Genomic DNA, 27,002 nt, shown 5'->3' on the forward strand with positions numbered 1-27,002 from the left:
TGTGTTCAGCTGAGGCAATCAAACAATATGATTCCATAAATTCTCACATTGCATTGCTCCAAATTGTTAATGCAAAACAAAGATTAAAAATTTAAGCATTATATTGCAGATTTAACCTCTTTCTGTTGTGTGTGTCCCACCCCACCCCCTCCAACATAATTTTAAAGTGTGTCTTAAGTTTAACAACCAAGTGACTGCACTTTAAATAACTTATGTGAGAAGAATTTATCTCAATAAAACTTTATTGTTTTCAAACTCATAATACACAGTTGCCCAAACAGTTGCTGATAAACACTTTTTAAATTAAAAACTTTAATATTGTACATTGTATTTGATCTTTCCAACTGATCACAAAAATGCTCTCCTGGAATTTGTAACATGTGTTTCAGACAAATCAGTTTAATACTGACTCATATATGGTCAACCGAAAAAATGAGAAATATTGTAGCTAAGGATAATGGTGTAAAAAGTAATGAAAAATCCTTAATCTTTTACATAACATTCTTATTCTCCTCATTTCACAAGTGCTATCAGCTACAAGTATTTCATAGTCATAGAACAGAAATCTAACACTTAGTACACACATATTTTTCCACTGCTAAATGAAATACAATGTGCAGAGATTGCATGAATAGACACTGATTTTCAGATGGTGCATTCTTTAAAAAACACGAATGAACAGTTAAAAACATTAATGAAATCCCTTTTTGCATAGCAAGAGAGGGTTCTTAACATCCAAAACTTTGATATTTGTGAGGACAAGTTGGTTATATGCCAAGCTTCATGGAAACTGACAAACAAACAGAGCAAAACCGAACTGTTGTAAAACTGCTCAAGGGTATTCAAAGTTGATGGATAATTTTAAAGGTAACAATTGTTTGTTTTAAGGCTAATGAATCAAATTTTTCTTTCTTTCACTAAATTTCATGGATTTTCACAGCAAATTACAAAAATTTGTGTGCTAAGAATGGATGGTACAATGAATCTGACTTTCTACTCCACATCAACGCAGGTGGCCACTCCTCAAACTTACTAGCATCTGGCAGTCAACAGGAAACTCAGGGAGATGTAAATATTGTGTTCTTTGAAACAACTGAATTGCAGCTAATTCTTCTCAAGTTATAATAATGTGATTACATATAAATCAATTCAATTAATTCCCTTTAATTTTTTACATGCAAACACTTTTAAACTTGAGAAGCCAAAACATGAAATAACACCTTGGTGTTGGTAACACAGATGAGAAAATATGAAACTACCCACATTGATGCATGGTCATTCACACAAAAATTACAATTTTTTTATTTAAAAAATTTAGGAACATAGCCTATTGAAAAGACCTATGGAAAGCCAAATAATTGCCAAAGTGGAGAGGGTATTTAATGTCCCTAATAACTGCTGAACATGTTTTTTTTATATATATTAATGCTTCAGTGTCACCAGTCTAATAAAACTTTGCATCAGCACTGATCAGTCACAATAAAAAAATATTTACATAAAAATTTATAAAACAAATTAATTAATTAATAACAACTACTACAAGAAAGAACCAACAGCTCTGACAATGAAGCATTATTTTCTTTACTTTAACAAAATCAAAATTTTCTCATGGCCAGCAATGAGAAGAAAGATTCAAGTATCATCCACTCTGCACCAATTAAGTGTTCTATGCCCCATATGCCTCACCAGTTACATACAATGATACTTTTCATTCCCTGTGTGTGTATGCCGTGTGAGCAAATCTTGTGGTACAGATTCCGTAACTCCTCCACAGACACAAGTAATGGGCCAATTCCCAAGTTTCACATATTGCACCCATTAATTTTGATTAAAATAAAATGCTCATTTGTCTTCTGCTTTATGATACAAATACCTTTTAATATAAAAGGAGAACCAACTTATCAGTGGACGATTTACATTATATTTAGAGAACAACTTGTGACAATAATGCAGTCTAAATCATTTATCTAACTAACTTAACTTAAATGAATTAAGGACACCATTTCGTTATACCACTTATACACAGAATAATCTTCCAAAGTGAGCTTTCTCTCAACAGACGCACAAGAATTCTACCGTTCAAGTCCTACGGCTCCAGACATAAATACATCAATGCTAAAACTTAAGTAAAATCACTCCAGCTTCTTAATGAAGACACTGAATTCAAACATACACAGGCACTCCACTACAAATTCGAGGTCTTGAATGGGCACTGGTTAATAAAAAATGTCTGCACACTTGTCAGTGCAATTAAAAAATTGCCACCAAATTAAATTATACCACATTACGAAGTCTTCATATTACTTTTTATTTTATTATTAACATGAGAACTGTCAAAACCACCCTATAATGAAGAGGAAAGTTAGTCCTGCATCCTCCAGGTGGCATGCAGCTGTCATTATATGAGGAGGGAACAACCAGCACGCACACAGTGCGAGGTGATGCAATGCGATGTGATACAGCAGAAATGCACTGCACCAGTAGTTGTCATAAAAGGAGGTGTACAAGAGGTCTCGCATCTAGGCTACACAGCTGTGGGCCTGTTATCTGCGGTCCTTGTAGAGCAGGTAAACCTGCAAAGCATGTGGAAGATTCAGCTGTGCAATACGCTCCTCCAACTGGTGTTTTCCCACACGCTGCCTTATCACACGTCGACACAAATCCATCAGTGGCAATGGTTCAGCTGTAATTTAAATACGAATTATCAGAAATTAACAGCAAGGCAACACTTTAAATATTTAAGAATGTAAGCAATTTTCCCATAATTGGTTTTACATTCTTTGACATGTTTTTATCTGTGAATAACATTTCAAAATGTGACATTATTTGATTAACACTGACAAATCTCTATGAATGATTACCAGTATTATGACAGAAATATCAGTTCTTAACTATTTTCGAAAAAGTTATTGGTGGAAATGTCAGCAAGTTTCTTAAAAAGTCCAAGATTTCAGGATCACACCTTCACCCTGTATTTAAATTACTGGCACTCTTGACACAATGCCTCTATATCTAATATGGTGAATAAGTAAATATTTTGGTTTTTATTATGAAGGTTAAGTTCCATGGGATTACTCCCCTGTTTTGTTTAAACCTGAGAGTTTGGCGATTAGTTTCTTTTCTTTGATTACTTTTAATTACTGGTAACCATCCTGCACTGTATAACTCATATTCTAACTAGCAATGCAGTAGGTGACCTTCATATTATTTGTTAAATCACAGAAGATGTGAAGTGACGAGTAGTTAAATTACATAAAGTCATTTTTGTAAACTGAAGTTCAAAGCATGTGATATGGCATTTAGAACTGCCTTTCCTCCTATAAATTCCTTATTCACTAATTTTCAAAATTTTTCTCATATGGTACAGGGCATACCAGAAAACTTAGTACACTTACGATCGAGTCCACCGATGTACTTCATGGTGATTTCACAGTGACCCCAAACAGCACTCACAATTGGATACAGTTTGCGGCCCCTCAGTCCCCTGAATGCCACACCCAAATACTGGCCATCAACGACGAATGAGAGTGTGCCATCATCCATGTCCAACACCACTGCAATATTGAAGACTCTAGTCATATTCTCTCACATGTAAAAAATCATAAAAATAACCACTAAAAATTACTTTTTACACATATGGTCATTCTTTCCTTTGTTTGAAGGTGAGGTACAACTTTACAACAAAATTTATAGAAATAGAACAAGGTAATGCCTATGTTGATTTTGGAGCTTATTCTATCATTTTGTCATTTGCTACCTGAACAACTGTCAGATATTACTGAAGCTGAAGTTAAACCCTCGCAACACTTATTTCTTGAATTGTCATGTGGACCCTACAGTTATCTTTGCATAATATGGCACAGTTCATATTTTATTGATTTCTGATTACTGAAGTGTGGCCACTTTGTTCTTTTGCTAATGACATGTTTACATAACTTACTATAGTGTGAATTCTGAAATTTAACATGTCACCAAACACACTATAAATATTTATTTTAATAAAAAATTTTAATGTGCATATTTAAAATTGACTACAAACCAAAATGTCTCTTAGGCCCATGTGGATTTGTAACCCCCCATACAGCTAGTCCTAAAAATTTTTGCTTGCAATTTTTCCAGTAGCTATGAAAATACTTTTGGAACTATGATTGTAAAACATGGGGTGCATACAGTAGATAATAAGGATGTGAATTATTTTTGGGTCAATTATGTATCACATGTGCCCCACTTTGTTCACTTCAAACTCTACAAGTTTCTTCATAGCTACAATAAATTCACAAGCACAAATGTTAGGCCTATCTGTATGGCGTTGGGAATTTGTACGGAACTAGGAGATATTATGTCATGCATTTTAGCCCACTTTTAAAACATGTTATACTAAAAAGATTTTATTTAAATAATTGCTTTCTGCTTTTTAGACTCACAAGTACCAAACTTTTCAATCAATTCAAAACATTCTGATGAGATTACAACAGAGCCATATAGTAAGCTGCAAGGGTTATTTCAGTTTTTCTCCATCCAAGTCAACCAGTACATTGCTTCCTCCTATGATTACATTATGAAAATTACAAAACTGATCTCATCCCACTTGGACATAGCAGCAATCGTTCTTACCGCAACGAAGTACCCTCCTCTCCACAAACACACACACACACACACACACACACACACACACACACACACACACACACACACACACACACACACACACACACACACACACAAGTTAATATTGCACTGTCATCCAGTTCTCAGCAAAGCTTAAAGTTTCAAGTACCTAGCTCATTCTGAAGTTACTTCAGAATCAATTGCAATATTTGTACTGAACAGACAGACAAAAGTTTAGTGTAACAGCATTTTATTTAATACCCTACATCACTATTAATATTTGTACCAGCTAAAGATACTCATGATTGCTGACATATGTTTAGTAGTTTAGAAAAAAGGAGCAGAAACTGTGCACCCCCAGTTGTGTTCATATAGTGTGCATGAGCAATACTGACGAGAACAGAAGCGAGTCAGAGGATGAGCACCATTCATGTGCTGCACGAGAACATAGATATGCTTTGACACACTGAGTTGCTGGTGTCATGGATGGCTTGGTGTAAAAGAAGGGCCACCAACAATGTCAACAGGGACCCAAAACAAATGAACCACTTTCTGATATTAAAGGTTGGAACTTTTATGTACAAGGTATGGGTAACATGTCCAATATAGCATTGAAAGTTTAGATTATTTCAATCTGTGATTAGAGTATTTGCTGTCACGAGAGAGGAAAATGTAAAATACAGAGAAGTAAAACTTGAAAAAGTTCATTTCTTAGCTCAAATTAGTTGTCATGATCTTATTTCAGCACCAAAGTTCAGAACAAGAGAAAGTTTGTACACTGCTGTGGGACTAAGTAGCTGGACCACCAGAATAATTCATAAAGGTAAACATATATATTCGAAAATAATATAAAGGTGAGTGACAGATTCAACACAGCAAAATGTACCAAGCACTAGCAGCACCTGAAATCCAATGTATCTGTGTTTGTAATATTGTACAACCAATCAACCCCCTTTATTTTTTCATCAACATGTTTAAATACTGTAACTGACAAAATAATGAAATTTCTTTCAAAATATAACTTGTGAAAATGGATGCAGTTTATTCCTTCCCAGACAATGACAGGGAATAATTAGTGATACATACCAAACGAGAAGGTTCAGATAGGAATAGCTTTTATACCAATACTATTATTGTAATTACTTTATTGAGACAAATGGAGCTTCAGAGAGATGTAGACTGTCTTGACCTTTGTAAGACTGAATATATAGGGGAATGTAATAATGTGAGACTGTTGAAATACTTCAAAATGCCTAAAAACAAGAATGTGATTGTGTAATGCACAATAATGAATAATGACAAAACATTTTTTTTTAGAATACATATGGTTTACCTGTCAAATGTACTGACAAATGTGAAAAGCAACTTTACTTCAAAATTCTCATGCTCAAAAATTAAGAGCTATCTAAAGAAAAGAGAACATATTTGGAAGGTCTGAAAAAGTATTTTACATAGGCACTAAAAAGGGCAAAATAATAATAACAATAGTGGAAAAAGCTATTGTTTGGGAAGATTATGTGCCCACAGTGGATGTGTTTCACAAAACCAGGAGAAAATGGACAGCACATCACTATCGTGCATAATGGAACCGATTGAGACTGCTGACAGTGTTTAGGTTACAACTGATATATGTACTAATTCGCTAAGTGGGTAATGAAATTAGACATACATGATCAACCAATAATATAAATAACATGAAAGAAAGAGAATACAATTTTTAAGGGGGAGGGTGTGACAGCAACCAAATGGGCAGAGGTAACGAGGGAGAATCCTGACAGGAACGCAGCATGCACACCATCGGCTGAGAGTGCCATGCAAGTGAAGCAAGGAGGACTAAGGGAATGAACATCTTTCCACAACTTCCACATTCATTGTTCAAGGACATTGGTGAGGAAGGTTACAGATGTCATGGGTCATGAAGCAGACACTGGAATCTAGCACATTATGCTCAGCAGTGTGTTCAGTCACTGGGTGGTTCATTCTACTATTCGCCAGTTTGGCAGCAGCCATTTAGTTTGTTGTGTGCAGCAATTCCAGCAGTGCTAATATATGACATGTCACTGCAGATGCACTGTCCACAGGTGGTCAGACTATACAGGAGTGATTTTTTGGCATGGAAGTGATCCTGTCTATCAAAATGCAGGTACTGTTGATGAAGGGTGGGACTGATATGGCTCGAGGTGGGATGGAGCTATCATAGGGATGAAGGGGAATGTCTAGGAAGGTGGTTTGTCAGAATGAAGAGGACCAGGTGAAGCTAATGGTACAGAAGATTGTGGAGGAATGAGGATTGGGTGTCTTGCCCCTGGATCCAGATCTTAACAATATCAATGATTAACCTGAGTCATACAAAGGGTTTGGTGTTGTGGATTCTCTCTAAATGGTTCATAAAAGAGTTAGCTTAGGAGGGTACCATACAGGTGCCCATGGCCATGCTGCACATTGTTTGCAGATCTTTCCCTGTGTGAGGATGTAGATGTGTAAGGAATAAGTTTGGAGTCTTTAGAACAATTGGGGGAGGTACTTTTCAATAGTAGCAAGTCAATGGGCTTGAGTATTAGTTGGATACAGGGACTAGCCAATGCTGGCACTGATGTTACATTCTCACACTGTGAACCTGCAGTATCTCCCTTCCAGTAGTAATCTACCCATCCCCAACCATTCCTCCCACCGCCTGCCTCCTTTCTCCCCCTGAGTATTCCACCACACAAAACCCAACACCACTGTCAAGCTGGAAAATTGCAGTTCTGACAGAGTGTATTTAGCCAGCACCATGTAGTCCCATTGGAGTGGCAGCAAGTGTGAATGTATGTGTACTCTACATCGAAATAAGAGTCATCACAAAGCTAGCAATGTTCCCACTGTCGTGTTTATGCACCTGTCAAAGACTACAACTATTTGGTAAGTGCTTGCCTTTACTCCTAATTTTTTTTTCTATTAGATCAAGACTTCCCATTACAAAAATTCCTTATTGTTCATACATAGTTAACTGTAAATTACAGGTTTCAGAGCATAGAAGGTAGATAGGTTCATCTAGTAACTACATCTTGATTACAAAATTCACTATAAAGGTGAGGAGGGAAACAACCACGCATGAAGGGACACAGAGGATCAGAAGTCAATGTTTACCATCAAAGTTTTAAAAAGAACTCTGAGGTAGTTTAAAAAGCTTTTGACAGTTTTATGACTGGCACAGGTTTTAGGAATTTTTATAAGTCACATGAAGTATAGACATTATTTTGTGGGAACTATGAAGTTGTTCTTATGTTTTACCGTACTTCTATTGCAAATTTGACATCAAAATTACCCCAAATGTTTGTTACGAAAAAGTTGCTGAAACAGAATCCCACACAAAGGCAAACTCATCAACTTAATTCAATAGTAACTATTACTGTACCTAGAAGTTCTTTTTAAAACTAACCTTTATTTACTATTCCATTACCCTGAAATGTGTATTTTCAATTGCATTTAAAAATTCACTGAATGACATCATCTAACTTGAGTTTTAAATATTGAAAACTTATACAAAAAGGCACACTGGAAGCCAGTTTACACCAGTCTGGATGTAATGTACTGCAGACAAGTTAGTGCAAGTTACAAGTCATAAAATGTACGGTGTTTTACCTAAATTTTGTGTCCAGGAGTTTGTTCAATGATTTGACTGTTTATTATTATTATTATTATTAAGCATTACAATCCATGAAGGCTTTTTGCTGCAGAATGGACAATGTTGAACCACTTTGCTCTGTCTTGACTGTTTAGATGAGCAATTTGACAGTGAATGAAGTGATTCTTATACATCGTGTCAAACTTTAATTATACTCAATGGGACAACATGATCAGGTTAAGAACAATGTTAACCACTGTGCACATGGTGTTTGTACATATTTGAATATTGGATCTGAAAGACAGTGATTTAAGAATTTTAATTTGTGACTTAATTATTTGTTTGTCACAGGAGAACTTCTGTGAATACTTATTCAAGTGTTAAGTTACTGCACTGTAACAATCACATTACGCAATCAATTGAGTAGTATGTTGCTATGCATTTATCTGTGCACAATTTAAATACATGTGACTATCTGACCATAAAACGTTATGTGATTGAACATCTGAGTGCAAGTTAAGTGTTTGAACTATAATCTTGTTGTAGAATACACCACAGACAACATCTACTTTCAATGCCCACTTTTACAGCCAGATTCCACTGAGGGCATATTTGTAGAGGTATCTGGTATGTTACAACTTACATTTTTAAACAGTGGTAGAATTATGCTTTCCCCAATCGGAAACTGCAAAATGAGAAGCCATCCATTTTATAGTTTTTGCAATTCTTATGTATGGTTTAAGGTCCTATACAAACCAAACAGAATTGCTGCCCCAGCACTTCTCTCACTAAGCAGAACTAGCTAACGCTAAGCAAAATGGCAACAGTACTGGTCAGTATTACTGTAATGGTTGTTGGTATCACAAGCATTTTTTACTTTATTGATACTGTAAAAGAAACACTTTCACATTGTGTTCAACCTGTTAACCTGTCAATTAAAATATTGCCAATACTTCAATGCTGCCTTGTTTGATCATTGTGATTTTCATCTGACTAAATATGAAGGATCATAACGGACTTATCTGCATTAATACCAAGAACCCAACTTACCTAGGAATTTATCTGGGACGATGAATGTTTCGTCAGGCTTTAGCAACGCTGGATATGTCACTCCAGCATTGTTCTTTGAGTCATGGTAAAGTTTATTGCGACCAAGGTCCCATCCCCATGACTGATCATTGCTACCAACCAGGCTCTAAAAATAAAATAAGTTATTAGTTGACACTTTCACTCCATTATGTTGTAGAAAAGAATTTTTGAACTATCATAAAATTAAAATTAATATGCAAAGCTTGGACTACATAAACTTTGTCTAGTTCACTTGATTTAACTTTTTTATAGACCAATGTTACGCAGTCTGCGAAGTTACTGCGAACCAAAATAAGGAGACAAACAGAGGTGGTTGTAAACATTTATAATTGAGATTTCTGGAGTTATGTCATGGGTTTAAAATCAGGAATACTAATTTAAAGAAAATTACATCACAAATAACAACAACAACAACAACAGATGCCACAAGAACCAAAAGCGGCATAGCTCAGATTAGAATTTGGATACTGAGAAAGTACTGACCTCACTGTGTATCTAGGGTAGCGGAGCACAGACACAGGAAATTACGACTGAGCTGTTGTGAGCACGTGTGGCACTATTCTGAAGTCTTTGCTTGGAGTTCATATAAAGGTTTGTAATATTTAAATAAAGGAATGCTATGTGCTGCCTATAGCACAACTTATGGTTTATTTCATCAAATAAACACTGAGGAACGAAGAGCTTTGACATTACAAGCTTCTCTGCTTACCTGACTACCCACTATCCCTCATTTAGTACCTGAGCTGTGCTCCAACTTACTGTACACTAGAAGTGTTGCAGGATGCGAAATCAACACGTAATTAAGCTGAAGAACATTTGGCTTCATTGTTTTGCATTAACTTATTAAGTACCAATTATTTTTTCTTCGATCTACATTTATTTCTGTGTTGCCCGATTGACAGACGAAGAAAAGGAATATAGAACAAGAAATGCAATAACCTTGAAATAAATTATTTATTTTAATTGATCCCAAATAAGGATCACGGCACATGCCACTTTTTAAATTTTCTTTTGTTTTGTGGCCAGACAACAAAACAATATAGAGTCCCACATTGCACACAGAACACTGTTTCCTCATATATTTCTTGCAAATTGCACATTTTCTTTGTTTCCCCAAGTGTTGTGCATTCAATCACATGTCCATTTCCAGAAGTCCTGAATGCCATTGAAACACACAAAAGGGATGATTTTGGGTAAACTGGATGTCTTACCCTTTTCAGATCAGAAGCAGCTGATGACTGAACAAGATATGCCCTTGCCACCATCCTACGGAACTGAAGAATTTGAATATTTTCAGTCGAGAGGCAGTAGATTACATGTGTGCTGACCAACACTACATCTAATGCATTGGTGAACAATGGGAAGTACCATTTCTTACCTCGAATTCTCACATGATATTTCTGCACGTTTCAGTCTAGTTTGTCCACTCCTCCCATATGATTGTTATATTCTGAAATCGTTCTTGACTATGGAACTTACACTTCTTTGTTCTCAGCTTTCCTCCAGCTCTTTACTTGTCTCACTGGTTACACCATCATGGTTTGACAAGAGCTTTACACAATAATTATACTTCCACATTACTGCCATTATCTCCATATTTTTGTCCAATCTATAGTCATATGCTCCTCTTCGTTTCTTCTTCATGCTGTTCTCAGATTCTATTTAACAGTTACTCATTTGGTTCATTCGGGCGGTTCCAGTTGCCCTTACTCTCATTTCCAAGAGCTCTTCATCAAATGGAAGCTTGTGAAAAAGTTATCAAAATACATTTTTGAAGTTCAGGAGTCTGCAGAAAAGAAATCACATTCAACACAACTGATTCACGAAGTCCCAGAACTGAAACATCACTTGTAACCTTCGATTCTCCTTCATAGACTGCCGTATGGTAACAGAAACCGCTCTGAGAACAGCCCATGGCCCACTGTTTGAATCCAAATTTCACTGGTTTCCTGCAAATGAACTGTTTCAGGTAATCGTGTCCATAATATTGTACCACTTGCTCTTCACTGCTCAGGCTGTTGGGGAAAACTTGAAATTTTATTAAATTATTATTCAGTAAATCCATTAACAGACTAATAATAAGTTCATCCCTTTCATCAGGTGATATTCTGTTCAGAGGTGTGTTAACATTGAAATGGAGGTGGCACTTTATTTCCAGATATCTATTGCGACTCATACACTGTCTTACACACCTTATATGTAAGTCATCTTCATCTTCATTGCAGTATAGCTTTTCCTGTGGAAGAGCATGGTATCCAGAGAAGTGGAGTATACCTATGAATTTTTTTATGCATCCATTGGATAACACTCAGCTGTGATTATTGTTCTGTGTAGCAGATCTGACTTTCACTGACAATCAAGTTCAATACCTATTCATCAAAAAATTCTTCGAAGCATTCAACAGCAGATATTCCTTTTAGTGCTGCTACCAAATTGGATTTTCGCTGTTCAATTCCTGCTTTATCAGGATAGGTTCTTGATTAAATCGCATCTTCTGTTGTCCAATTAGAAGTGATAATAGCTTTCAGTTTCTTCTTTCATTAGCCCACATGTTACTAATTTTCCTTTTCTCCATTATCATGAATTTCCAAGGAACCGGGCATGCCAGATAGTGACGTAAACATATTTGAAAATACTGTTCTATCTTCACAGTCAAACATCTTATCTGTACTATCTGGAGCGAGCTCGATAATGTCAATTGTCTCATTCACATCACCATCATCACCAAAAGAAGCCATGAAGTTTGGGTCATTTACAATTTCTTCGATTTCCCCTCATACAAAGTGCTTCATACTGACTCATTGTGCCCGAGGAGCAAATAAAAGCAAAATAAAGTTTTACATGGAAATTGCCATGAGGCCCAAATGGTGATCGAAGACCAGACGTGTCATGCAGAAATGAAAGAGTTTTGAAATAAATGATCGATCATCATCTCAAACCATTTCAAAACATGCCTGTACACAGACATTTAAAGTTATTTACATAAAAATATAACTTACGTTGTTTTGAAAATGTGCAACTTCGTAATGCTGAAAAATTTAGCTTCCTCACAGAAATAAAAGTATACAATTCACTTGTTTAACAACAACTGATGAAACTTCAATGCAAGTGCTCAACAAATGTCTGGACAGTAGTGGGAAATGGTAGCATTCCCTGCCAGCATTATTAGAATTGCAATAACTTCCATTACAAAGACAAATCCCCAAATGGGGATCATGGCACCAAGTGTTTGAAATGATGTGACTACTGGCATGCCAGCATCACCACCTCTCTGACCCAATGCAAGTTTTTGCATTCTGCTGTTTGTGTACTTGTCACCAAATCAACTTAATGTCTGGCCTTCAAATACAGAGGCTATGAAGTTTCAATATGTGTATTATTTCTTTTCTGTGTAAGTAAAGCAAATTATTTACCACTTATTTTTGTATCATATTTTCTTCTCATAGTCTAAAGGTAAGTGAGGCAGCTGTTCTTTCCTGCCACAGAATGCCTAAAATATTGATTGTGATATAATTATTGTGGCATTATTTCACGAAGATTTCTAGTGAAATTGTGTCAAATTACTATTCTCCCCAATTCCATTCAGTACCTCCATTAGTTGTGTGTTCTACCCATCTAACCTCCAACAGTCTTCTGTAGTACCACATTTTGAAAGCTTCTATTCTCTTCTTGTCTAAACTATTTATCATCCATGTTTCACTTTCATACATGGTTACACTCCATACAAATGCATTCAGAAATGACTTTCTGACACGTAACTCTATACTCTATGTTAACAAATTTCTCTTCTTCAGAAACACTTTCCTTGCCACTGTCAGTCTAGATTTTATATCCTCTCTACTTCGATCATCATCAGTTTTTTTCTTCCCAAATAGCAAAACTCATCCACTACTTTAAAGTGTCTCACTTCCTAATGTAATTCCCGCAGCATCATCTGATTTAATTTGACTACATTCCATTATCCTCGTTTTGCTTTTGTTTATGTTTATCCTATATCCAACTTTCAAGACACTGTCCATTCCATTCAGCTGCTCTTCCAAATCCTTTGAGGTCTCTGTGTATTACTTCCATAATTTGTTTCACAATTAAGTTGGAGAGGCCATAATAATCTTCAGTTTGAGTTACTGCTACTACATCAACTACGAGGGTCGGTCAAAAAGTAATGCCTCCCATTTTTTTTCTACTTAAAGAAATTAAGTTAAGTGAAAAATTTGAATTTGGCGCCATTCCTCAAACCTTCTTCTGCAATCCACTGCAGTAGTAACTTTCTGTGTCAACAGGTGGCAGCACAGCAGAAGTTTGTAAGATGGCCGACATCGATGTTCGTTTGAGACAGCGTTGTGTGATTGAATTCTTGAATGCAGAAGGTGAAACGCCCATACGCATTCATGAAAGACTGAAGAAGGTGTATGGTGTTGTGACAGTGGATGTCAGCACTGTTAGACGATGGGTTCGTCGTCGTAAGGAAGCTGAAGGGCAAACACCGTTGACTGACGAAAAGCGGAGCGGCAGGCCGGTGAGTGCAGTGACTCCACACAACATTCAGCAAGTTGATGACATCATTCGTGGTGACCGTCGGGTGACTGCAGATGAAGTGTGTCGCATTATTTCTCTTAGTAAAGGCAGTGTGATCACGATTATTAAACAATTGGGGTACTCAAAAGTTTGTGCACGGTGGGTTCCAAGAATGTTAACCGATCAGAATAAAGAGGCAAGGAAAACAATAGCCTCCCAACACTTGCAGCGCTTCCGTTTGGAGGGAGATGAGTTTCTGAAAAAAAATTGTGACCGGGGACGAAACATGGGTGCATTTTTTTTAACCCGAATCAAAGAGGCAGTCAATGGAGTGGCGTCACACAAGCTCGCCGAGGAAGAAAAAATTCAAAACTGTGCGATCGGCAGGGAAAGTTATGGCAACAGTTTTCTGGGATACAGAGGGTGTGATTCTGGTTGATTTTTTGGAGCAGGGATGCACAATAAATTCTGTTCAATACGTCACAACCCTCAACAAACTTAAAGCACGTCTTCAGCGAGTTCGCCCAACAAAATCAATGGCAGATGTTCTTCTTTTGCATGACAATGCAAGACCACACACCAGTCGTCACACCTCTGACGAGATTGTCAAAATTGGATGGGAAGTTTTGCCTCATCCCCCATACAGCCCTGACCTGGCACCATCAGACTTCCATCTGTTCGGGCCACTAAAAGAAGCTCATCGTGGGATTCATTTTGAAGATGAGGAGGCCGTCAAAACATCCGTGCGTCAATGGCTTAGGAAGCAGAGCTGTGATTTTTACCGTGCTGGGATACATGCCCTTGTTCAAAGATGGACCAAAACTGTAGAGATGGGCGGAGATTACATTGAAAAATGACAAAATGATCCTCAATGTTGTGGTTTTCAACCTATGTAATTGCATTTAAATTTCCTGACAATTAAACGTAGAAAAAAAAAATAGGAGGCATTACTTTTTGACTGACCCTCGTATATCCTGAGGTGAGAGAGATTTTCATTAAAATTTACCATTACTGTGGCAGTTAGTTTCAAGGGTTTTTATTTTTATTTAACAACTCCTTTTGGTACAGAAAGTAGGACAGTAATTATTAAAGATGGCTACTATAGTATGTAAGAAATTTTCATATACTTTACAAGAGGACTGAAACCATTGACACTGAAGCTCCAGTCAGTATCCTGCAGTTTATATCCGAGGTTTGTTGTGTGTATATCATGCGATAGTCTCAGTACCCTGGATTCAGCCTCATGTTTCTGAATATTTTGAACTCCAGGCAGTTTTAGGAGTAGGTCATCATGGTCAAATAGCAAGGGCTTATGATATTAGAGTCTGATGTTTAGAAGTGTTTAGAAGTATTTATGACATTATCTAGGCTATCATGTGTCTAGTAGGTTTAGCACTCAGGCAGTAAAAGTTGTGCGACATTAGAGAATCTAGAAAGAATCTAGTGTTAGAATTTTTCACTGACACACATTAATATTACTAATCATTAGTATTGTGTGTGTCTCATTTAAGTTCCGATAGATTTTTCCATGCACTCCAGGATCTCTGCAAAGTGATTATTATGTCTATATACCGTCCTTCAGTCAGGGAACTGGACAGCAGCAGCTTCCATGTTCCTTCTGCTGTTAAGTTTTTCATATCTATTACTTTGGCTTTTGGTTACAACTGTTTTTAACTAACACTGCTATACCACCACCATCTATCTTCTGTGATCTATACTCACCAGCAAGGCTTGTATAGCAGGTTGGAATGTGTAAGTTACATTCCTCTTCCTTAAGCCAGGGTTCATTCAGAGACAATATTTCATAATGAGTTGTTCTAAGAATATCTCTAACTCCAGGACTTTGTTTCTTAATGACTGCATGTTCAGAAGGAGTAGGGTCATTTTTCATGGATACAGCCAGTCTTAACACTTAGCATGAAAAAAAAAGTCTTTAGTTTGGTCCTGGTCACGATCACTCTGAACGGACCAAACTTCAGCTTGATCAGTAACTCCGTGTGTTGTATGGAATCTACCTCCTACTTATGTAAACAACTAATACATTTGTATCTTTCTCACAAATATTAAGAATGGCTTCATTTATGTTTTCTACTTGTGCACTGACACTTTACCACATAGGTAGGTCACGCCAGTAACACACTGAGAAAATTATGACAATAGCACCTGTTAGACAATACTGTGCTTCACCAAGAGAGCACTTAAGTTTTCTAGTCTCATTTCTAGCCACATCACTTGTGCTGGCCAAGAACACAGTAACAGAATCAGGACCCATAGTATCTACGCCAGAGTTTCTCACTGCCACCTCCTGAAAACAAGCACTTCATTTAATTGTACACATAACATCTTGCAGATGCTTGTCTCTCATTACTTAAGCAATATTTCTTTCATGGCTATCTACATACACACGTATGAACTCTTTTTGGTAGTCAAACTGCCTATTGGCTTCTGTCTCGGGTTCTTCGGCCGACGTTCATCTAATGATTTTTCTGACGTTTCGCCAGCACGAGTGCCTGGCATTGTCAAAGCTTCACCCTCCATTGCCGGTGGTGAACTGGAGGCGAGCTCGCGGCCGCAGGCTATATGTACCTGGTGCGCCAATGTCCGAGGGCTTCTCAGCGGTCATTTCCGGTGCGTTTCTCCTCTTGCTACCTGCGACGGTCATTCGCTGCAGTACGGGAAGCCAGGATCCGTTTACCTTAAGGCTTTCCTCATCATTCATTTTCCTTTTTGGTAGTGCAGGGATGAAGTTTAGAATGGTTGCTAGCCAATGGGCACACTGTCATTTTCTTGTGCTTTATATAGTTTGAAAAAGTTCAAAACAATTATTCTGTAAGAGTTTGCATTTTGTTGTTCAAAGAAATGGTTTATTACCACCCTTAAAAGACTTCTATAGCCCAACTGATCTGGTCTATTTGCACCTGAAATAGTAATAAGCCTAGAATTGTATGGGTTGGGTCAGTTCCTTCCCCATCACTGTTGTCAGGTTCACACCTAGCACTATCTGTCCATTATTTCAGTTTAATGCTTGCCAAGAACTGAATCTCTTCTTTTGTGCATTTTCCCATCATCTTTTAATGAGGGATCAACCTAAACAGAAAACCATTTATCATCATTTTCTTACACTTTCTGTGGACATAGTAATAATTATGAATGATGATTACTGTCTGTCTGCTTAGATTCACTGTAATTTTAAGATATTTATTGTAAAATAAAATGGCTTACATTGCTATACTTTCCTCTCAGTGATGCATCTTTGTCCTTTTTTCCCCCTAAGGTAAGTCTTTCCGCTCCCGGGATTGGAATGACTCCTTACCCTCTCCCTTTTGTCTTTCCTTCTCCTTCCCTCTTTCCTGACGAGGCAACCGTTGGTTGCGAAAGCTAGATTTTTGTGTGTATGTTTGTGTGTCTATCGACCTGCCAGCGCTTTTGTTTGGTAAGTCTCATCATCTTTCTTTTATATATATATATATATATATATATATATAATGTCTACTATGCGCTCACAAACCATGAAACGAGATCGCCAGTGCACAATGTCTGGACGGTCTAAGAACACATTCCTCGTTTTCCACCTTATGCCATATGAATCCCATAGACAAAAGTACTTTTCTCTGCAAAATGACACTCCACTTCCAGCCTATTTTTTCGTACAAAACTGGAAGCAGTGTTCGCAGGCTCGGCACAATCTTCCGCACTGAATAAAATTCCGCTATTGTGTTGCGAATGACACGCTGGTCGAAATCATCGATCATTACTTCGATATCTCCACTTCCTTTCCTAAGTTAAAAGAGAGAAAGATTTATAAGAAAATGCCTTCTGTACTGCATGTATTTTTTTTTAATTTGGAAATCTACTGTAATATGAATGTGTTTTGAAGCAATACAGTAACCAGTGGTGTTTCCATACAAAGCAATACGGTAGCAAAGAAAAATGAAATTTAAGGAAATTCGGACAAAATAGGGGGCTCCTTCAAAGTGATCGCAAACAAAATACCTGAAATGGAAACTCACCTTTTCTTGCCAGGCGTTTGTGGTGATACACCAGGATCATTCTTGGAAAACTGTTTTAATCTTCGAATGCTACGCATGCTTTGTCCTCTGTATGTAGCAGCTCTCACTTAAGATTTGTAAATAGGGTGAAGCAATTTTTCTGCTCCCTTTCCCTTTCGCAGCATTCAATAACATGAAATATAATTTTGTGAGCTTCTCTACGTAATACTGGTTTCCTTCTAACCGTAGGCCTACCGGTAGGGGTTGTTGGAGACACCCGAGGTGGGCCAGCAACTGTCTCTTCACTCATTTTGATAATGTTTAGCACAACTGCACAATAAAAACACACAGAACAGTACAGCGCAAAACAATCACTAAGCAGACGACAATGGCTACCTTTTACAACACAGTCAGCTACGTAATGTTGGCAGCAGTCAAAACTGTGTGCCTACTGAAGCCTCCCGACGTTTACCGACTTCTACTAATTCAGGACTAGGGAGAGGTCTGCCATCTAAAAGTTTACACACTGTAGGTAGGTTTGGCAACATCAGTAACTCATTTCACCACCACCTGACATTTCATAGTGCCTGCTACTTCAGGCACCATGTCACTCGCACACTTTAGGGAATGCACTCTTTTACATGTATACTCTCATTCTACAACCGCATTTTCACGTTAATGCCCACTTCTGTAACATTATTGTATGTTGCACACTTTATAATAAAGTGTGGCATTTCAATGAGGATGTGCTTGGTAGGGCAATTAGATTTTGTATTTAATAGTCACCAAATTAACTGAAAGTATCTGAGCCTTTTTTTTTTAATTGCAAACCAATGATATTTTACTAGATAAACATACAGAATATTTCTTATTGACTAAAAATGCGCACATTAGTTCAACACTATGATGAAATCAATCTTAATGAGGAAATATCAACGTTGCTAGCAAAATGAAACATCCAATAATGAGACCCGTGGATTGTGTTACCGTACTCCCAGAGCATTAATACAGGAAAGTGTTCAATTATTTATACAACTCGCAGCACTGATGGAATTGGCAGCTTCTCTTCAAGTAAGAATAATGAAATATAGAATTTGCCTACTCAGACACACAGAATTTCAGACACTTACATTCTTGTGATTTATCCCTGTATTTCATTAAGACAGACATAGTGAAGTTGGAATTACATCTGAACTCCACATAATGTATGAAGATCGGAGTGACAACCTATATTGTCAGAAAATGGGAGCCTTTAACTATAAATCACACCCTTTCAGTGGTAGTTAACTGGAATGGAGGATAATAGCTACACAGTTGGTTAAGTTTGTCAATGTGACTGATGAGCCAAGTCTAATGAATCACAGAAGCAAAGTTATCACGTGCAAACGCTCCCAGAAAAATAATGTGTTGAAGATTTTGTTGTTACGGATGTTCTGCATCCTTATCCACACCTTGTTTACTGAAACACTGTTACCTGGTAGCCAACAGAATGTAGAGGCGCATCTTGTGTTGCAACACCAACAACAGCATGTGTTCCCCTCTGACGGGTAGACCAGTGTACCTCCCAGACGTGAAGGCCCTTTGTGAGTCCCACTTTACCTCTGATGCAGTCTGTACTCTGAGCTACAGGGTGCCTGTGGAATGTCAGCTTGTCATCATCCTGTAACAAATTTAAAGAAGACCACTGACTCAGCTCTCTGAACTTTTAACTGATTACCTAACACTTTTACTATTTTTATTAACACAGTGGCATTTATAATTCTTCATTGACACCTTTATAGCAGTTACCAATTGGAAACATGTTTTAGATTAAAATGAGTAGCATAATTTTAACCTTGATTGATGCTACACTTTACTGTAAGAATTCCTTTTTTAATATCACTGCAACGGAAATACAATCGCAGCTTTTTTCCTTCAATGACTGCTGAAAATCATGTCATTGTGGAATGACAATTCACTGCACTAAGAGGTCACTCTAAATATCCACTATCAGACTACAGTGAAGAGAAACTATATATGCAGTATCTGTAAACTTACTGTAGTAAAATGGCAAAATTCGGACAACAATTTTATTAACATGAAAGAAGAAGCCATGTCTGGGCCACAAACAAGAAATGATTACAAATAAAAGTTTATTGTTGCATAGTAATATGGAAGAGATCTGTGTGTGTGTGTGTGTGTGTGTGTGTGTGTGTGTGTGTGTGTGTGTGTGTAACTTACGAAGAATACTCACCTTTACAAAGATATTGAGGGATCGGTCCTCAGAGTTCCACGCATGTTTTATCTGGCACTCACGGCTGGCGGGTGGCATATCAAGCAAGATGTCAAGGCGTGCAGGTCGTGCAAAGTCCTGCGCCAGCTCCCGTGGGATTACGGGCTTGTATGGTTGTGGGCTCTCGCGGTTCACAGTCTTTACTCCACCTGAGGCCACGGCTGAAGCACAAAACTTACTTAAAGCAAAGTCACGGTTATATATATTTAATGTTAACATTTTACATAATATTAAAATGTGAACAACAGCTACTGCTGCTATGCTCTCCAAAAATTTAAACTAAAACTAAAGTTGTGAATTCAGTTTCATGGCAACATCTTTCACACTTTATGGGTACTAACTATGGAGTTCTACATGGAGTTAAAAATACTTTCCATGTTTTTATATGAAATTTCGCACTTAACTGCACAAGTTTTCTAATGGTAGTATGCAATGGGCCTTCTGTTTAAGTGCAAAAAATTTCTCTGTGCTCCACTGATGTGCACCAATTAGGTAGACTGTGGTTGAAGTGCTACTTTGAAGGCATGTACTACTTTGTTTCATTAAAAGAAATTTACAGAAGCCCTGTTACTTACACAAAAATGAATTCTGATTTAGCCCAATATACAGCAGGTGAATAATGCTAATTGCTTCAATGTACGTAACAAAAATAATAAAATTAATCCTATTGGGAAGTATCTTCAATTTGAGCATGTTTATTTGCTGAAATGATTCTCATGTCATTTGTGAAACACTAAATGTGCTTCCATTACATGGGATATTCTTTATGATACAAAGAAACATTACGAGACCAAAGCAGGAGAAACAAACTTACATAATTTTTTTTCATACTGGCAAAAGCAAAAGAGTAAAACTTCCAAGCAAATCCTTTCTTGTGGGTGTGTTTCATGTGGAAATGCATGAATAATATTTATTAGTAATTTAGACAAGTTCTAAATTAGGCTGGAATAATTCTGTCTTAGGAAGTAACCACATACTGAACAGTACCACTGATGGGGGCAGTAGTGTCCACTAGGATGCCCAAAATGAAATGGTGTTAGAACACCAAAGACAAAGTTATGCAAATACAGGAGTGTATTTATCATTCCACACCAATTATAGGACTCAAGTCCACCTGATCATTTCCAAATCAAAAATTTTGGCCAAGTGTTAACTAAAGAATTTAAGAATGCTGTGCAAATTCAGTTCCAGACGAAGTTAACGATTTTAAAAGGCATTTTGGAAAGTTGCAAAATGTCATGAAAGTTATGCAACAGTTTTGTCCAAATTTAATATGGTTTAAAAATTTTAATTAGTAATAATGTGGGGAAGAGATTTAGAGTGGATGCACAAGTTTGTGTACTCTTCGCATGGTTGAAACAGCGAAACTGTCTCACTCACCATGTTCATGCCATGTGACATGGTATTGTATTGGTAAATATTATCACCTATTTTCTAGGAAAGATTGTTTTGGATTTCATTTTAATTTAAAAAATAACAACACTGTCAAAAATTTCCAAACCACTATTTTTAAAGAGGTATTTTGTAAAAGACGTGTAACTAGTTGCATAGAGTTACATTCATTAGTTGGACTATGAAACACAGCTTTTGCAAACTGCTTGTGCTAACATATTTAATTTTTCCTATGTAAAGAAACATAAGCTGAAATTTACTACACTACAAATCCAGGATGGAAACAACTGACAAAGAGAAACAGGCTACCACTAACCTATAAATAGTTAGTACCTGAAGTACAGATGAATAGACATCAACATTTATGTTCTTTAACCTTCCGGTGGGTGCACCATGGTATATTCACTGCCCCAAATTTTAGTTTTCTGTGTGGTTAGTTTATTTATTTGATGGGGAGGGAACCAAACAGCAAGGTCATCAGTTCCATCAGATTAGGGAAGGATGGGGAAGGAAGTCAGCCATGCCTTTTCAAAGAAACTATCCCAGTATTTGCCTGAAGAGCTTTAGGTAAATCACAGAAAACCTAAATCAGGATGGCCAGACAAGAATTAGAACTGTCATCCAGCCGAATGAGAGTTCAGTGTACTAACTGCTGCACCACCTTACTTGCTTTTTCTGACTGTATTGGCTGTTGCTAGTAGTGGGCTTCTATGGAAGCCACTATTCAATCTCCATCATAGATGGAGCATGTGTGATCTTGTTTGATACTAGATCTGGCCATTGTTTAGTTACAACACCACTGTTAACTTCATTTCAACCACAGTGCTCCACTTGCTATCACACTCCTTATCATGTAACTATTTTTCAACTTTAAACACAATGGAAAATGCTGCTTAAACCAGACTGCAAGAAGCTGCACATGATGAGAGAAGCAACCACCAGGTGGTGGGGGTATGGATGAGGGTGGGACAGGAAGGGGGAATGACATCCGAGTAGATATGGGGGACAGCAAAGTGCTGCTTGTAAGAGCATACAGGGATGAGGTGAAGAGGGGGGTAGGGCAGCTCAGTACAGTTGTGTGATTAAATGGGGGGAGGGGGGGTGCGGGGCTGTTAGTGCTGGTATGGGGACAGGAAAGGGGCTACATGGGTAAGGACAATGCATAACAATGGTTGTGGCTAGGTGGGTTCTGAGAACGTAGGATATATTGCAGGGAGAGCGCCCACCTGCGCAACTCAGAACAGCTGGTGTTGGTGGGAAGGATCCAGATGGCACAGGCTGTGAAGTGGTCATCAAAATAATGAACGTCGTGTTGGGCTGCATGCTCAGCAACAGGGTGGTCCAGCTGTTTCTTGGCCAGAGTTTGTCAGTGGCCATTTATGCAGACAGCTTCCTGGTTTTGCCTACATAGCATGCAGCACAGTGGTTGCACCTTAGCTATTAGATCAGGTCTTGCCCTGCCTTTGATGGGATAGGTGACGCTTGTGGTCAGACTGGAGAAGGTGATGGTAAAAGGATTTATGGGACAGGAGTTGCATCTAGGTCTATTACAGGGAAACGAGCCAGGAGGCAAGGGGGTGGGAGCAGGGGTAGTGTAAGGGTTGGATGAGGATACTGCGTAGTTTCGATGGGTAGCAGAATACCACTGTGGGAAGGGGTGGGGAGGTAGTGAGTAGGGCATTCCTCATTACAGGGCATGATGAGAGGGACTCAAAAACCTGATGTGGTTCAGCTTCTCCAGTCCTGGGTGGTAATGAGTCACGAGAGGAATGCTCCTCTGTGGCTGGATGGCGGGACTTCAGGAGGTGGAGGATGAGTGATGAAGTAATGCATGAGAGATCTGTTTTTGTACAACGTTGGTGAAGTAATTACAGTCTGAAGGCCTTGGCGAGATCCCCCGTATACTGCGAGAGGGACCACTCATCACTATACATGCGACGGCCATGAATGGCTAGGCTGTATGGAAAGGACTTCTTGATACGAAATGACTGGCAGCTATTTAAGTATACGTATTGCTAGTTGTTGGTAGGTTTGATAGAGACGGAGGTTTTGACACAGGCATCTTTAAGGTGGATGTCAACATCAAGGAAGGTGGCTTGTTGGGTTGAGTACAACCAGGTGAAGTGAATTGAGAAGTAGCCATTTAGGCTCTGGAGAATGTGGATAAGGTGTCCTCAGCCTCAATCCTGATCACAAAGATACAGTCAACGAATCTGAACCAGGTGAGGGGTTTGGGTTTTGTGTGTTTAAGGAGGATTCCTCTAGATGGCCCATGACTTGGTTGGCGTAGGATGGTGCCATGCAGTTGTCCAAGCCATACCCAAGATTTGTTTATGGTAACGGCTTTAAAGGAGAAGTATTCGTGCATGACGATAGAGTAGATCACAGCAACTACGAAGTCAGTTTTAGGTTTGGAATCCATCGGGTTTTGGGAAAATTAGTGTTCAATAGCACCTTGGCTACAGGCACAAGTTAGTTCAACTTTATATGCTTACAATGTGTTGCACATATTTTCAATATTTATTCTTATTTACAGTCTTAACTGATGGTTCCATGACTATATTTTTAGGGAACTTGACACTGGAAAGCATCCTGAAGAGATCCTACAAATAGTACTGCAAATTTTGGAAGACGAGTTGACATGTGATGAATCTGACACTGAATCTGATATGGAAATTATTGAAGCTGACGACCACAATAATGAACCTGAACAGTCGCAGGTGGGAGATGACAGTGGATTTGCACAGTACATTAGAAACCAGCCTACGAAGTACGGTACAAAATGCGTGTCCCTAGTGACATGAAGACATTTATATTTCGAAGTGCATATTGGCTGGATCATCCCCAAAACCAAATAAACCTGAAGGTGTCAAAAGACCTAACTCCCACAGAGGACATGAATAGGAACATTACAACTTAACTATTTTAGCAGCTGTAGCCCAGATTAGAATTTTCTTGATACAAAGTTAACCAAGATCAGAATTTCGGGGACAAAAGGAAAAGAAAGAAAGCAATCCCAGTTGAATTCCAGGCTAGTAATAAGAGGGAAGTCAAAACAACACAATCATTTCCAGTACAATTTCCCTTCTCCCCCCCCTCCCCCCAACTGTCATGGGTCAATAGGAAACTTCTACAAAAGAAGCTGTCTTAGATTTATAAATGCTCTTCTGGAATAAAGATTGGAATTATTGAACCTTCCACCTGACATACAAATAATGCTACGAAGATTCACAGAAGAGGACAGGTTCACGAGATGAACCTCAACCTGGAATATGTCGTTCATGTGGATGACACACAATGTCATACAATGTGCAAAAGTTGCAGAAACAATGTCTGCAAAAGCATCCTCGTCAAAAATATGGGTCACCCCTGTGTGACTCTTTGCAAGTAAATGGAAATCTGTTCCGATTGAAGCTTTTCACTGATGTGTAGTATTTTAATAATACAAGTACTACTTTACTTATTCTTACCTCAAATATATAACTATACCATGACAAGCCATTTTATTTCAGTCTTTACCATCTGGTTTCTCTAAAAAAATGACAAATTGTGAAATCAGAGAGCGCAGCCACTGGAGAGTTAAGTACATTAGCGGGTTAAGTACATTTGCAAACTCCTCTACAAGAGTGATAGAAGTTCTTTCTTAATTATAACCAAGAAATCAGTCATTTAAGTCCAAGGGTACACCGAAAAATTTATTGAAAACTTTGCTTCACAATTTAGTTGTCAACAAATTGTGTAACATGCCCTTGGGCTCTGGCAACACGTACACAGAAATTGTGATATGGATAGATTAACAATTTACCAAGCAGTGGCGAGAGAAAACAGAGTATGTGAAACATGTGAGCTTGCAGGGCCAATGGTGGTGGCTGCTCCTCATCACTTTTTTTCTTTCTGCTACAGTTTCCACCAGCACCCCCACCCATTCTTGTACTTTCAGAAGGATTTTGTTCTTAGGGGTTGAAATAGTGTGCTATAGTATTTTTTTTCAATACAGCCACCTTTGACTACTCTAACATTTTATCATTTCAATGGAATCAAGTGTCCTGGCACTAACCAGAAATGGGCTGCTTTTCCAGATCTGTAACCTAAAGAATTATTTTGTATGAAAGTGACACAGGTAATCAAAGCAAATGGTAAATATACGGATGTATTGTCTCTCTCCAATAAATTTATTTACACAGCAATACCATGGTGAAGTTACAATGGAATAAAAAACTGAACATGAATGCGATCAACTATCAATACAGTCTTCAAATCGTGTAAGACCAGATGTAACGTCACTGACAAATGTGTTGCCGTTACAAGTAAACAAAATCTAAATGGAATTCTTCCTTATCCTAGAGAAGATGTTTAATATTTTGATACTTTAAATTGTGTAGTGCCCGAAATGCTTTCATCCCCCTCTAATTTCTCCGACATTGTCCGAGAAATGTGCTTCACGAAGTATATATGCAGACTTAAGTGGCAAACAAAAATTTGTACCAAAGCCAGGATTCGAACTCAATGAAAGCATTTACAACTATTTTTTCACACATTATCTCTGTTTCATTCGATGCTGAGCTGCTATTGCAATAAAGCTACTGAGCCTCTGCAATTATGTTAGAAGACCAAGTGGGCTTAGGCATGAATGAGAATTTGGATTGAGGAGGAAGGCACAGTAAGATTGTCAGTGCACTTATGCAAAGCCACTGCACCAGGGTGGCATGGGAGTTAGCGTATCTGCCTAATGGACACGAGACCCAGGTTCGAATCCCAACCTCTGTACACATTTTCATTCGTCATTCAGTCTACTTATATAAACTACACACATTTGTGACTTTAAATGTGTCTCTGGAGCTACATAGTTTCATTTGAATTTGTCTCAATTACACCACAGGGATAATCACAGAGTTCCTTCACAATGCCTAACGCACTACATTTAAATTTCTCAATTAAGCTAAGCTTTTGGACCATTCGGTTCTACGTAACAGTTTGCTGTGGTAACAACGCTAGTTTAACAAGACGATTAGATCAGGCACTGTGCTCAAGAATCTGAAAAGGTGCTCAAGCATCTGGAAAGATGATGACCTATTTTTATTGAAGTTCATCTTACAAGGGATACGGAATGAGGCAGAGTTACATCAGGTGATGTGGAGTGAATTAAATTAGCAATTTAAATGGTAAAATTTTAAGCTTTTGTATCTGCGGCTGCAAAATAGTTGATAACCAAAGCAGAGACGATATAACATGCAGACTAGCAATACAAGAAAACTTTTTTTGTTAAAGAGGAATTACCTAACATGTAATATAAATTTAATTATTAGAAAGTATTTTTGGACCAAAGTGACTTTTTACCAAAAGAAAAAAAATCACCTAACAGCCGTATGTTTTCAGAAGTTAGTACTTCATTTAGAAGACCAGTTTTGGCATCTTATTAATGCCATCTTCTTGTGTCTATGCATTCCACATATAGAGAATTGGATGTGTGAGTGCATGCATAACTGGAGCCATCAATACCTGGACCCTGTGAATTTTTTGTGAAGTGTGT

General features: G+C 37.9%; 1 protein-coding gene across 2 annotated transcripts in view; it reads right to left on the minus strand.

The window, feature by feature from the left end:
• Positions 1–224: 224 nt before the first annotated feature.
• LOC126162268 (protein gustavus) overlaps positions 225–27,002 on the minus strand; it is a 331,257-nt gene continuing 304,479 nt past the window's right edge. For both annotated transcript variants that reach the window (XM_049918662.1, XM_049918661.1), the window contains 5 exons: positions 20,042–20,241; positions 19,283–19,468; positions 9,266–9,410; positions 3,396–3,554; positions 225–2,683 (listed from right to left, as the gene is read on the minus strand). In XM_049918662.1, the coding sequence (XP_049774619.1) occupies positions 2,544–2,683; positions 3,396–3,554; positions 9,266–9,410; positions 19,283–19,468; positions 20,042–20,241 (830 nt within the window). In that variant the 3' untranslated portion in view covers positions 225–2,543. The remainder of the gene's footprint in view (positions 2,684–3,395; positions 3,555–9,265; positions 9,411–19,282; positions 19,469–20,041; positions 20,242–27,002) is intronic.

Source organism: Schistocerca cancellata, chromosome 2 (genome assembly GCF_023864275.1).
Source record: "Schistocerca cancellata isolate TAMUIC-IGC-003103 chromosome 2, iqSchCanc2.1, whole genome shotgun sequence".
Taxonomy (NCBI): Eukaryota; Metazoa; Arthropoda; class Insecta; order Orthoptera; family Acrididae; genus Schistocerca; species Schistocerca cancellata.